The sequence below is a fragment of the Armigeres subalbatus genome, chromosome 2, assembly GCF_024139115.2.
Source record: "Armigeres subalbatus isolate Guangzhou_Male chromosome 2, GZ_Asu_2, whole genome shotgun sequence".
Lineage (NCBI taxonomy): Eukaryota > Metazoa > Arthropoda > Insecta > Diptera > Culicidae > Armigeres > Armigeres subalbatus.
In genome coordinates, this window is record NC_085140.1 from 418,874,816 (window position 1) to 418,889,892 (window position 15,077).

The following is a 15,077-nucleotide window of genomic DNA, read 5'->3' on the forward strand; positions in this document are numbered from 1 at the left end:
CCTTCGCAGACTGTGTGGTTGGCGATGTGCAATCATGCACCGACCTGAATGGAAAAAACTTGTATGCACTTCACAGGCCACTCCGGCTTTATTCTGAGAGTGCTTATAGTTTATGGAACAGTCTATATAAGCGTTTGAAATCTCGCCTAATTTCGTGACGGTCTTGAATTTCAAATTTTTTGTTCTACACTCTGTTCACACGATTATGCAATATGGATAACTTGATCTTCGGAGAATTAATACAAATAAAACACGTATAAAATTAGAACTATTATTTAAAAAAAATAAAGAAATTACCTTTTAAAAATGATTCATCCTAAACGTGTTATTTAGGTTAAATAATGACCAAGACATCACTTCATTTGTGTATGAGATCTTATTTTTAAACCCAGCCTTGTTTTAAATAAACTAATGATTAATTATTACATTACATGAAATCTGGACAATTTCTAATCTTCCAGCTCGGTCATCTGGAATCGAAGCTCGTTGACGGGTACACTAACCAGCGTAGAAGTTATCCTCAGTTCACCGTAGTTCCACCTGTACTCAAACAGACGGGTGATTCGCGAAATTATCATCTCCATCTCCAGCATGGCCAAGCGCCGACCAATGCATGTCCGTGCTCCAAACCCAAACGGCAAATTCAAGAACGGATGAGCATCCTTACCATTAGGATAGCCATCTTCCTGGAGCCAACGTTCTGGTAGGAACTCCTTGGCTCTCTCGACGAATCTCTCCTCATGATTCAGGATCATAGATGCCATGACAACATCAGTCTATGGCGAAATAATGAACAGATTAATTGCCTACCTACAATCACTCAATCATCTGGTCGTACCCCCTTCGGAATTTGATAGCCTTGTAGAACGAGATCCTTTCCAGCGGCACGCAAGTTTCCTGCGACTGGTGGACACAGACGTAGACCTTCCTTAATGCAAGCACGCAGATATGGAAGATTGCGCATGTTTTCAGGCGTCAACGGTGAATCTTTTTTGGGTAGAACTTTTCGAATTTCTTCCCGAAGTTTGGCTTGTTTATCCGGATTATTGGCCAAAAGATATAGGATTCCTGTAGCGCCCGAAGAGGTCTGTAATCAAATACCAATCATTAGGTGGAGCTTTAATTATTGACAGTCTGAATTTGCGCACCGTATCCACACCAGCCATCAACATATCGAATGCCATAACAATTGCGACATGTCGGTCTACCTTTAGCAGCTTTTCCAACACACTCTGAGTATCGTTCGGAGCTGAGGGATTCTTTTCCAATCTAATAACAGCGTCATCGACTTTGGCCATTACCAGACTATAAACAGATTTCAATAAGTACAAAAGCACGTCAACGGGATCGATGGATACCTACTCAGTTAGATTGTCCAGCGTGATCATCAGTTTTTTGAATGTCGGTGTCTTATAATATTTCCACACGGACGGCAGCACATCCAGCTGGTACGTTAGTTCGAAGAATTGACGAATATTGCTGACAATTAGATGAGCTTCTTCGGACTGCGAATCCTCCAAAACACCTAATCTGGTGTCCAAAGCCAGTACTCCCATCGTTTCCAATGCCCAGCGGTTCAACCACTGATTAAAATTTCCTGGCAGCTCATTCTTGTCATCACGAATTTTCAACATGCTGAATTGTTGGGGGAATGCATCCTAAGTAAATTCAAAATTATTGTATAGCTTCTACTCACATTTTCATGAACTCTTGTGTAACATCATCCAATTTGTCGACATACAGCTTGATCGTCTTTGGTTGAAGCATAACAGGATTGACCGCCGTACGGAAGTTCTGCCAATTTTCTCCATGCCTATAAAAAGAATACCGATCAACCTGACCAATCGTTGTGGCATATCATTTGCATTCTTCTACTCACTCGGTCACCAGTCCACCATGACCCTTAAACACATCCGGTCTGACTTTCTGTCGATAGTGAACAAACGTATCGAAGAAACCTCGTCGTATGGGCCATTGACCTTCACTGCGAAAGAGGGTTTCGTAATCGTCCGGTCGGAAGCTCATCAGAACATCATTGCGTCCGAGAATGCCCGGCATCTTAACCAGATCACCATAATCCTCACGGAAGAGACGATGCATTTGAGGAAAGTTGGCATTATGGTAGCGGCCTTGAAAAAGCAAATAATTGAGAAATGATTTAAATCTTGCTTTACTATCCGTAGTTGCTACTCCTACAATACCAGATTAGTCGCTCTTACACAGAGAAGCGACAGAAGCTTGCTTGAGACCGACATTCTGCTCCAATGTTCGATGCACCAGAATATGAATTAATTTATGGAAAATGAGAAGATAACGGGACCCCCCTTAGCCGTGCGGTAAGACGCGCGGCTACAAAGCAAGACCATGCTGAGGGTGGCTGGGTTCGATTCCCGGTGCCACTCTAGGAAATTTTTGGATTGGAAATTGTCTCGACTTCCCTGGGCATAAAAGTATCATCGTGTTAGCCTCATGATATACAAATGCAAAAATGGAAACTAGGCTTGGAAACCTCGCAGTCAATAACTGTGGAAGTGCTTAATGAACACTAAGCTGCGAGGCGGCTCTGTCCCAGGGTGGAGATGTAATGCGAATTAGAAGAAGAAGAAGAGAAGATAACGATGATGCAGTCACTAGATCACCCAGATCATTCCAAACTATCGAACGATGTGAGCCAAAAAAACAATACTATTGTAATTGTGAGTTCTGAGCTCTAGGACAATTTTGATGATAAAAAAATGTGAGACACACTTCCGAAAATTGGCCCAGTCGACCATTGCCTTCCGGAGTTATAAAAAAATTGGAAAAAAATAATACAAAACCGAAAGAAAAATGTTTTAGTGCATTCTCATGCATGCAATTTCGAACTCTCTTAGGTGCTTTTTTTGTTACATTTTATAATACACTAGTCGACTCGGCAGACGTTGTCCTGCATAGTATGCGAAAATGTGCGTTGTGAACTGCCTATGCAAAATTCCCTTACGATACGAATCCTTATTTTATCCTTATCGTGATTTTTGCATAAGGAAATATCATATAAAGCCGTCGGAAACTATGACGAAGGAACTGATGGAATGAACAAAATCCTTACATCCGTTCGAGTTATGCAAATACGAACACAGACCATTTCATTTTTATTTTATTGAGAAGAAAAAGAAGAAGATAGACGAGAAAGGCATTTCACTGCTAGGTAGGTGGGTGGGTTATTTGACTTTCTCGTACAACAAAGGTGCACCTAAAGGCTATACGATTACTCCAAAACAGAACTTTTGATAAAAATCCCGGAGACCCATAATGTCCGATGTACCGATCGACTCAGCTCGGTGATGATGTATGTATGTGTGGTGATGTGATGTCTGTATGTGTGTATGGATACGAAATTTGTAGACACACTTTTTAGAACTTGGCATTGTCGGAATTACTCGAAACAGGTTCCATTCGACTGGGTATCAGGTATCAGAACGGAGCACCAGGGGCACGTTCACCTCAATTTGGGAGATTTGTGCCATCGCCTTCACAGCCTTTTTCATCACACACCTGACGAAAAAGGAAGTGAACAAAAAGGAAAGGAATGTGGATGGGAGAACAAAGGAAAGTTTGGAAAAGTGCCCTTGGGGCATACAACGGGTTATGAACAACAAAATACACTGAGGGTTCAGGTTTCTGAAGTCAATTTCACTAAGTAAGTGTTACCAAATATTTGGAAGCGCGATTGTGCATAGACTGGGCAGTTACATATTAGATAATAAGAAGTTCCATAATCGGATTCACAACTATCATAAACAGATGATTCAACACGTTGAATATTTGACATGTGATAGTTCAGTCGGCAGTGACCTGTCAAGGCTTTGACTAAGACACTGCAATTCTGTTTAGATAGATTAGCTAAAAAACTTTCAGTTCAATCAAAGATAATTGCCTATTTCCTAATCCCCGGAACCACCCGACTTGGACGTTAAGAGATTTCTATGCGTCCAATTAGGGAATCTCGAGCTCGTTCAGTAGCCGCTAGGTTGCGAAGGCCGACGGATGTATACAATTTTGTTTGATGACATGCAACCAGACTACTCCGATGCCATTTGTATTGAGTGACAGCCCAAGAGTTGATCACTTGGATATTGGAAAAGCTGGCTCAGAACCAATAAAGTCATGTGATGCTCCATTACGAGCTAACTCATCAGTCAATTCGTTTCCAGATATGGAAGAATGACCAGGTACCCATATGAGGTGTAAAGTATTAACTGAATTCAGTTCCTCAATTTGAGTTCGACATGGGATTACTTACTGAGCTTGAGTTCGCCGAGGCGAGAGCTTTAATAGCTGCTTGGCTATCTGAACAGAAGTATATTACTTTGCCCATAATGCGTTGCTGCAGTGCAGATTGCACTCCACACATGATGGCAAATATTTCCGCTTGAAAGACAGCGCAGTGTGTACCCAGTGAGTGTTTTTTTTTTCTTGAGCAAGGGTAAACGGAAATCTGCAACCAGTCACCTGAGGAGGTACTCAGGTAGTGTGGGGATGGGTATGTCATGTAACTCTTACCCGACCACCCACCCCAAAACCCTTTCGCCAGTCCGTACCCCCGGCCCGCAATTAAGCAATACATCAGGGGGGGATTATTGAGAACGCTCACGCCTATGCTAACGCACTTGACGTCAATACACACAACATCGACTTCAAGAGTGGCTACCTCACCACCCGTCGATCGCAAGCTATGATAGTAACTTAACGGTCCGTATCATAATCTCACGTTGGAGACGAGCACCCCGACAACAACGACCGCGCGTGAACCGCAATGACCTCTATATCTACATACTGAGGTCCCCGCAGCCCACCCGCGACATGTTGGTTGTCTGGGTGAGCAAAGTGTTCACTGCATCACAGGTGCCCTTACTGCACTCGATGGTTTTGTTCAAGACGCCACCACCGCTGCAGTTTCGACATATTCTGTTGAGATGCTGTGTTCACCGCATTCCATATAGCTTCCTCCCAGCACATCCTCTCGACGAGGTTGTCCCGTTGTATCCATACCACTAATAAGCAGCATGGCATTGCGTTCTATTTCGAATCGCGGGCATGCGAACATCACATGCTCTGCCGATTCTACCTCACCTACACATTCAGGACACTCCGCAGAATCTGCGAAGCCAAACCTGTGTAGGAATTTCTTAAAGCAGCCATGTTCAGACAACACCTGTGTTAGGTGGAAGTTGACTTGACCATGCTTCCTATCAACCCAGTTGGACACATCTGGAATCAGTCTGTGGGTCCAACGACCTTTGACTGCGGTGTCCCATGCTCTTTGCCATTTGAGCAACGAAGCTGCTCTCTTGACACGTCGCACTTGCACCGAGTCCCTTTCGTTGTAGCACTCCACATCCTCCTCTAAGAGCATGTCGATCGGCATCATTCCAGCTATAACGCACACCGCCTCATATGATATGGTGCGATATGCGCTCGCGACACGTAAGCACATCAGCCGGTGTACTCTGATCAATTTCTTTACATTGTACTCGACTTCTAGTGCTACGGCCCATGCCGGCACGCCATAACGGATGATAGACAATGCTATGCCAGCTATCAGCCTACGCACTTGACTATGCACAGCCGATCTGTTGGACATCATTCGTGATAAAGATTTTATCGCCAATGAAGCCCACTGACATGCATAATCGACGTGGCTCATAAAATTGAGCTTATCATCGATCATCACGCCCAGATGCTTGAGAGACCTCACGGAGTTAACTGTGCTGGTCCCTACTCTTATTCTCGCCTGTTGCAACCCATGACGGTTATGCACTACCACGACTTCCGTCTTGTGATGTGCAAGGGACAACCGCCTCGAGTTGAGCCATTCCTCCATTCTGCCAATCGCGTATGAAGCCTTCAGTTCGACTTCATCGAGAGTGTCTCCTGTTACCTCTAGCATTACGTCATCCGCGAAGCCTTCTATTTTCACACCGGCCGGGAGACTTAGACTCGATCCCTGTGGAACACCCACGGACACTACGATCGGTTTTTGGCCAGCATCAGTGTCGTATAACAGCACCCTTTTCTGAAAATAGCTTTTCAGTATCCTGCACAGGTAATCCGGAACTCTCAATCGGTGCAGGGAGTCAGCAATTGCTGCCCAGCTAGCATTGTTAAACGCGTTTTTTACATCAAGTGTAATCAACGCGCAGTACCTAATACCTCTTCTGTTTAAACCTCTCGCTATCTTGGCCGTATCCGTTACCGCTCGAATTGCTTCGATGGTAGAACGGCCCTTACGGAAGCCATACTGGTTGCTGGATGAGCCACCAGCACACTCTGTATAAGCCGACAATCTATTCAGAATGCCTCTTTCTAGCAGCTTTCCAGCTGTGTCGAGTAGGCAAATTGGTCTGTATGCCGAAGGATCCCCCGGCTGTTTGCCAGGCTTCGGTAATAGCACCAATTTCTGCCGTTTCCATCGATCTGGGAAGTTTCCTTCGTCCATGCATCTCTTGAGGCAGCTCCTGAACATATCTGGATTGGCAAGAATGGCGTGTTTAAGGGCCAGGTTTGGAATACCATCCGGGCCTGGCGCCTTATTGAGCTTAAGTTTTCTTGCGGCTACGATAAGCTCTTCGTTAGTCACTAGCGGTACCACGTCAACTGATTCGTACGGTGTAGCGGGCCAGTTCGATGATTCATGCCTCGGAAACAACCCGTCGACTATTTTGGCCAACATCCCCGGAGATTTCTCAGGTGGCGTGGTGTTAGTTCTAGCCATCACCATCCTGTATGCATCTCCCCATGGATTGTCGTTTGCCATCCTGCACAGCCGCTCGAAGCAGGCTCTCTTACTACATTTGATCTCGTAGTTCAGAGCTCTGCTCGCTGTCTGGAACACCCTGCGTCTCTCGACCTTTTCAGCGTCTGTTCTGGCACGTCGCAGCCTTCTCTTTGCTCTAAGGCAGGTTCTACGAAGGTCTGCAATTGTGTCAGTCCACCAGTACGCAGGTTGCCGGTTTCCGGGAGGTTTGGTCCTCCTAGGCATCGTCACATCGCATGCACGGGTTAGTACATCGATTAACTCGTCGCCACTTAATCCCGTTGTTCGCGTCTCCCATCGTAGTGATTCCTCCAAGAGATCTGGGTTGAACTGCGAGGTGCGCCATCCTAGATCGGCTTTGCCGATCCGCCTTGTGGTTGCTACGGGGGTATACCGGATCATAAAACGAATTTCCTGATGATCGCTGGAGGTATGCCCCTCATGAACCTCCCATTCTGGCTCCACTGTCCATCCTGCGCTGCAGAAGGTCACATTGATGCATGAATCACCGCTCGGTCTCCTGAACGTTAGTACTTGGCCTTCATTCAGCAGGACTACGTTCAATATCGCTAGCGACTCTAGCAGGGTATGATCTCTAGCGTTTGTGGACCGGTATCCCCAGTCCACTGCCCACGCATTGAAGTCACCTGCTGGTCGCCTAATGGTTTCAAGATTAGTTTAGTTTTGCTGCAAGAATATCCACTACCCTAGTAAACTGCACTATACTCCACCTGGGAGGACAGTAGCAGCTACAAAAGTAAACACCGTTTACCTTTGCTATAACGAAACCCTCATCGTCAGGTGATGATACTATCTCCTGGATGGGATATCGCCCGCAAGTCCAGATGGCCACCATCTGAGACTTATCCGCAATCCAACTACCGTTACCGGCAGGGATGCGGTATGGATCGGACAGCAAGGCTACATCAGCTTTACACTCAGTAACCGACTGTTGTAGCAGCAATTGAGCCGCCTCGCAGTGGTTCAGGTTAAGCTGTATTACCTGCGTGTCCGGATCCTTCTAAAGGCCGGACAGGCCTGGACACCGGTAACTGTTGTCTGTACTCGGGGGACAGATCAGACACCTTGGTGTGGCCTGACCGGTACGAGCTTGGTGGCCTTCAGCTCCACACCTACGGCATAGCTTACTGCAATCAGGTCCTTTGCAGTCATACGGTTTATGACCGTTGCCAAGACACCTGAAGCAGGTCTGAAGCGGTTGGCTTATACTTAGCGGACATACCGACCAACCCACTTTCAGCTTAGCCTTATCCATTGCATTTTGGCCTCAGCCTGAGGTACTTGGAATGAGGCAACCTGCATTCCTCATGAAGTTTTTGCGTAACCGAACCGTAGATTCCTGGATCTCGACATTGCACTGATCTCTCAGTGCGTCGACCAGGTCTCTCGGTTACTTCATCCAGGCCCTTGCACTGGATGTTCGAAACTGGACATAGGGCTCTTACTTGAACCCCATCGCCCAGGACTTCCTCCGTCAACTTTTTGTACTCAGAACTCTTCTGAGCAGCATCCCGCTTCAAGACGAGAATCATCTCGCCTCTCCGCGTCCTTCGGATGCAGTTGACATCCTCTTCTAGGCCAGCGAGTTTGTCATTAACTCTCATGGCCTTCAAGACTTCGGCGTAGCTCTTGTCGTCAGTACTGACGATAATCGCCTCACCTCTGTCTTTACGCTTACCACTGACATTGGAAGGCTCACCCGTCTTCTTCTGGGCTCTACCCTTCTTAACAGTGGCGCGTATCGCGTACCCAGTGAGTGGGACTGTTCCAATGTCAGCTCACGCGAATAGACGCCTGCACCTGCTCTATCTTCGAGGAGGGAGCCGCCAGTGTAACAAACAATGCTGTCCGACATACTTCTCCAAATAGCCATATGTCCACTCATCCCGCGAGGGAATTGTGTTGAAAATGTCCTATAAGGAAAACTACTAACGTGTGTGAGATCACTTGGAGCAAGGAAAATATTGTCCCAATTAACCATAAGCGGTAACAACAAAGTGTGTGTAGAACTGCGGTTTGCAGGATTCTCTTCCATAAAACCGAGTACCCATAGTCGGTAAGTACAAGAAAATGCTTCTTTTTTTAGATGTATGTGTAGTGGGGCCACGTCAAAGAGAACTTCGAGAGCAGCCGTGGGAGTTGAAGAGAACGCAGCAGTCTTTGCCATTAGGCACATCCTTTGAAGATGGCCTAATTTAGACTGAATTGTCCTCACTTCCCCCTTTTGCCACCACATAAGACATCCATAAGCCAAAATTGGTTGTAGAACTGTTATGTAAATGTATTTGGGTTTAAGACTCCAAGTTTTACAAAAGGTTCGTCGGCATTGGCCAAAAGCCATTCACGCCTTTTTGATTCTGAAATCAATGTTAGGAGTCCAGGAAAGCTTTGAATCCAAAATTAAACCAACATACTATACTTGATCAGTTACATTGATTTCAAAACCAGAAAGATGGTCCATTACGGTTACGTTTTTCCGTGAAAAGAACAATAGATGATTTATTCGGATTGACCGAAAGGCCATATTGGCGACACCAACTTTCAACCACCTGAAGAGAATTTTGCATCAGGTCAAATAAGGTAGTAATGCACAAACCCACTATCAATGTTAGATAGTCGTCGGCAAATCCATAGGTAGGAAAACCGCCATAATTGAGTAACCTCAATAGCGTATCTGCAACGAGATTCCACAAAAGTGGAGATAATACTCCCCCTTGAGGTCATCCGCAGACACTTAATTTCCTAATCGCTGTTTGACGTAATGTCGAGTAGAGATGTCGATTTTTAAGCATCTGGTGAATCCATTTGGTTATTATATAAGGGAGCCCATGACAGCGTGCGGCTTCCAACATTGCATCGAAAGACACGTTGTCGAAAGCACCTTCAATATCTAAGAAAGCACCCAAGCACGATTGCTTCTGAGCGAATGCTTTCTCGATATCGTACACAACCTTGTGTAGAAGAGTCACGGTGGACTTTCCAGAATGGTAAGCATGTTGATTAACATGAAGAGGCATGTTTGCCAAACAGTTATCACGAATGTGATGATCGATAATACGTTCTAAGCATTTCAGAAGAAATGAGGTCAGACTGATGGGTCTAAAACTCTTTGCTTCTTCATATGAAGCACGTCCTCCTTTTGGGATAAACTTTACAGTGAAATCCCGCCAGGATATGGGAATATACCCAGCAGCAAAACTGCATACTAAAAGTTTTTTTCAAAACATGTTTGATATGCTCAAAACCTCTCTGAAGTAGAACGGGATAAATCCCATCCTCCCCTGGAGATTTGTAGGGAGCAAAACTGTTAAGTGCCCACTGCCCATTGAATCGATTCAGTAGTTATAATTCTATATGCTTGAGCCCAAGCCCCCTAGCTACATGAAAAGACATCAGGATCATCCGAAGATGTTATATCGACACATCCAGGGAAGTGCGTAACAAATAAGTCCATTTGGCTTGCGAATTTCGCCAACTTGGAAATCCATGGATCTTGCAAGAATTGTATTCAATCAACTAGCATCACTCAAACATTTACACAAAGGTTTTTTCCAGCCGGATCGTTCAGCAGATCGTAGAGCCTTCTTTCAAGCTTTGCGAGCCAACTGGAAAGAATCCGTCCCTGCTGAATGGCATCTGTTCCAACTGCTTCTACTCTGCTTCCTTAGCTTAGCCAAATCGGAATTCCACCAAGGGGTTCCTCTTGAGGTTTTTACAGAACGCAAAGGGCAAGCTTCTTCGAAAGCTTCCACGATGTGCAACGTTGTAGTATCAACTGCATCATCCAAGTCGGTAGGAGTTTCTATAGAAGGTAGATATCCATGAAATTTGGTAGAGAGCAACTCTGTGTAAAGATAAACTGGGATCTAAAACGCAAGGACTGCGAAGTAACATTCAAATGATCAAAGTAGTTGCAGCGATGGTCAGATATCGATTCCTCAGCTGACACATGCCAATTCGTCAACTCGTAACTGATTCTATTGGAGCAAAGGGTTATGTCTAACACATCTGCTCTATTAGATACCATAAAGGTTGGGCGATTGCCTATGTTAAGTAAACTAAGTTCGGTACTACTTAAGTATTCCATCAAGCTGGAGCCTCTCAGATTGATATCCGAGCTACCCCAGCATCACTGCCGACAATTAGCGGAAGGCCTTTTTTAGTGCAATATATGACAACTCGTTTGAAAGCATCCGTAGGGGATGGTTCGTCATGTGGTAAATAGACGTATTTCCTGACTGGTTCCGCCAGTTGCATCAATTGTTACAACACATACATCTCTGGTTGTTAGTTCAGAGATAAGTGTAGCAACGATAGCATTGTTAACAGCATTGATCGAGAGATTACCATTTCTTTACTGAAAGCAGCAGAAACCGGGTTCACTAGGTTACCTAGGTAGAAGCTACCCTTGCGATAATAGAATTCCTGACCAAAGCCACTCGGGATTTCCCATTTTGCATAAGTCAACGAAGATTAATCGTTTCTGTTCTTTTATGCTGTAGATTGATTTGAGCTATATTAACTGAAGCCATTGGTTAATTAAGAGAATGCACTCCACAACTTCAGCATTAATATGAACAGCAACGATGAAACCAAATTGGTATCTTATCAAGAAAGTCAAAGACGAACCACAGAGTACAATGTGTATAACGCATGAAGCTAATCCATATAGGTGACAATTTGTTGAAAAACTAAATAAAAACATGCTCATAATCCCACCTTTATGTTCTGTTGTCAACTCTCAAGGTGGCCGAACAGCCGGGTCCTTTCGACTGGGAATCCTGTCCCATTGTTTGCTATTGAAAATTGGCCAGATTTGACTATGGGATCAGAAGCTATGGCTAAAATACTTTTTTTTTTGAACCCAAAACACGCTAAAATACTTATTTATATTTTTATATTTATATATTTTATATATTTTGAAAAGTCGGAATTACATAGTCCTGGAACTTCTTCAAAATTCAATTACTATATGAAATACTGATACCAATATAGAACAGTGGACACTGCACGCACAAATCTCTTTCTCTTTCGTGCTTAATCAAAGTTAAAAAAAAACAACAAGGCCCGTAAATGTCAGTCTTGATATTTAGTGGCCTTGTTGTTTTCTAATTTCTTTGTCAGCCAGTCAGAAAAAACATATAGCAGTCCCTATTCGATCAAGAATCTCATGATCAGAGCTTTAAGATGAAGCTGTACAGAATCCAAATCATTTTCACCTCGCATTTTCAAAGGCCCCAATCTCAACAAACAGTAAAGACCCCAATCTCAGCAAAATAATTGTGGTGGAATTGAATAGAAACTCGCCTTAGGACAGTTGAAGATATTCCATAAAGAGCTTGAATAATTTATCTTAGAATATCTGTTGTATTTTTATTTTAGCTTTGCTGCATTACAGCAATCGTGAAACAAAAAATGACAGTTGCTCGTTGCTTCATTCCTGAAAGTGGAGCCCTTGAAAACGCGAGGTCGAATAAAATTGGATTCCGAAAAGTTCATCCTTAAATATTTCATTATTTGTGGTGAAGTCCATCGTTAAATATTTCATTATTTGTGGTGAAGTCCATCGACCTTCTTTGTCACTTCGTAACGTAACATAACATATTCGGGTCAGCACTGCCAATTTCCGAATGATTATAAGCTACGAAATTGGTGCTGTATTTCTCTGTTTTGCGATGAGATGAATATATGTTCAGTGAGATGTAGCCTCATGATATACGAATGCAGAAATGGCAAATTTGGCTTTGAAACCTCGCTGTTAATAACTGTGGAAGTGCCTAATGAACACTAAGCTGCGAGGCGGCAATGTCCAAATGAGGGATGTAATGCCAATGAAGAAGAAGAAGAAGAAATGGAAAACGGAACAGTTCCCCTATTTTAATCTTAGATGTTAGGTTACACGAATACACATTTGACGATCAATTAATCTGAAAGAAGTAGCTAACCCAGCTAGAGAAATTTTGTAAATTAACGTTTATTTTGATGCACATATTTGAAACACAAAAAAAACGCAAAAAAACGACCGCGCTGTAATTATAATCTTAAACAGTTTAAAACTGCACAATCGTTTAAATAAAACAGATTTAATTGAATTCAAATAAATATTAAATTAAATTAACATCGAATACAGCTGATTTTTACATTAGAGGCCATTCACAACGTTCGTCACGCTTTTGCTTTTGGAGGAATGGGGGTTTTCGAGCATCGTAACGATTCATACTAAATTATAGAGGTTTAAAACTAAAGGTAAGACAAAGAGGGAGAGGGATGTGTTGAAAATCATAAATTTTGTATGACGTACTTTATACATGTTATTTAATTTTCATTATTTTTTCTGTGTAGTTGCAGTTCATTCAGGTTTGAAATAACAACAACTTCAATTCATGTATTTGTAAATGAAAAAAATCCAAAATATTTTTATCTACGAATAGTGTGCAAAACATCTTTCGCGAACTTGACTTACCTCCCGGGGCAAAGTTTTTCAGCATCTCAAACACGCCCGGTCCGGGAATTTTGCTATAAGGCAGGGCACTGTCCCATTCCTGATCGCGGACATCGTCCACTGCCGTAGCGCTTTCGGTTGTTGCAGCCTGGGCCAGGCTACTGCGGAATCGAACCGAACTGACCACAAGAGAATTGTTTACCTTCACCGCCTGGCGCAGCATGTTTGCGTTTAACTTAAGGAACGTTTTCCAACCGGACTAACTTGGAGTGATGAACGTTTGCAAATGAAATTATCCGGCGCACGGCCATTTAATATCTCCCTGTGCGAAGTTGTGGAATAACCACGCTTGATTAGGTGTGATTTAGGTTATCAGCTATGTCGGTCAAACTGATATGGATCCAGGAGCATTGATAATACATACCAAGATATCTGCCTGCCAGTGGGAACTCTATCACAAACAAACTAAGGTGAATCTAGATTTTAGACCTTTACCGAAAATTTATTACTCTTAGATTAAAAGGTTAGTGATCGCAAATTTCAAATTCACTACACTTTGCCGTGCCCATCTTTACCGCACCTAGGAAGCAAAAAGGAAGTTTTGGTCTAGTAGTTACGTAATGAGAGGGCCCCAACTCAGCAACTTCGTTTCAAGTACCACGGAGTTAGATATTGCTGTAAAGTGACGTTTTCAATTATCAATCATCCAGCCCTTCATCACCCTCCTCCAAAGTTCGCTCGTCAAACTTTATCATAAAACACTAGCCACATCCCTCTTAGAGCGTGACATAATTGATGCATGACCCAAAAACGACATTTAGTGCGGTATTACTAGGTCAACAACATAATGAAAATGAAACTAGCATATAAGTGTTTTCATGGAACCTAGGTGTCTCTCATGTATTTTGGGGTAGTTGTATCCATTATTATTATTTTTAATATTCAATGAAATTAAGTCGGAACATACAGACATTTGCTCAGTAGTCAAGGTATGTATATGGGTAGGGTACATAACACTATGAGTTTCCATAAGAAGTCTTTGGAGTGCAATGATAGCCTTTGCGTACAATTTTGTTGTATAAGAAAAGCAAAAAACAAGTTTCCCATACTATCGAAACAAAATCGTATATCTCCGTATCCGTGGGGTCAAATCCAGTGCGGGGTGGTCGAATCCAGTACAAATCACTTTCTGTCGTGTAACCGCATTGTATTCCAAAAATGGTAATTTGGATTAATCGATGGACATAAAGCATAAGGGGTGAAATAAGTGCGCTTTATTATACAAAACATTTTTTTAGATAGAAATCAATGCAATGATTAACATTAGTATTAAATACCGCATAGAACTGTTCTTAAGATTTTCCACAATTTGTTTTAATATTGCAAAAACCATCATCGTTAATACAAAAGGGATTACAAAGAATGATTTTATGTTTGTTATAGCCTGTTTAAATTCCAAAGTTTATCAGGATCCGGTTTTAAGCTTCTTAGTAAGCTTGTTTACAAAACATCTTTCTTTTCACTCTCACTCATGAGTCATCAGATCAGATTTTCAATCGTGGATCTGCTTGCGATATATGCAGCTTTTTAAAGAAGTTTTGCAGGATCCCCAGTTAAACCCCACCACACGCAAGGTAGACCCTACCACAAGCAGGTCGCATCCCCGCACTCTTGCTTCTCTAGCTGATGTCAAAATGGCAACAGTACCCTGCCTACACTACCAGCTAAGTACAAAACCCTTCACTAGCGGTCGACAGTGTACCGTTCTCAAAGTTCTATGCAAAGCTATCCTAGCCCAGATACAGGAGAAGATCGATG

The 15,077-nt window shown here is 43.2% G+C and overlaps 1 protein-coding gene across 1 annotated transcript; it reads right to left on the reverse strand.

Moving 5' to 3' along the window:
- Positions 1-320: 320 nt before the first annotated feature.
- On the reverse strand, positions 321-13,497 carry LOC134217724 (cytochrome P450 CYP12A2-like). The gene is made up of 7 exons (XM_062696536.1): positions 13,281-13,497; positions 1,880-2,129; positions 1,697-1,813; positions 1,363-1,635; positions 1,149-1,305; positions 839-1,087; positions 321-776 (listed from the first exon to the last, which is right to left on the reverse strand). Exons 1-7 carry the CDS (start codon positions 13,480-13,482, stop codon positions 450-452), a joined length of 1,575 nt encoding a protein of 524 aa, XP_062552520.1. The 5' UTR covers positions 13,483-13,497; the 3' UTR covers positions 321-449.
- Between the last annotated feature and the right edge of the window lie 1,580 nt (positions 13,498-15,077).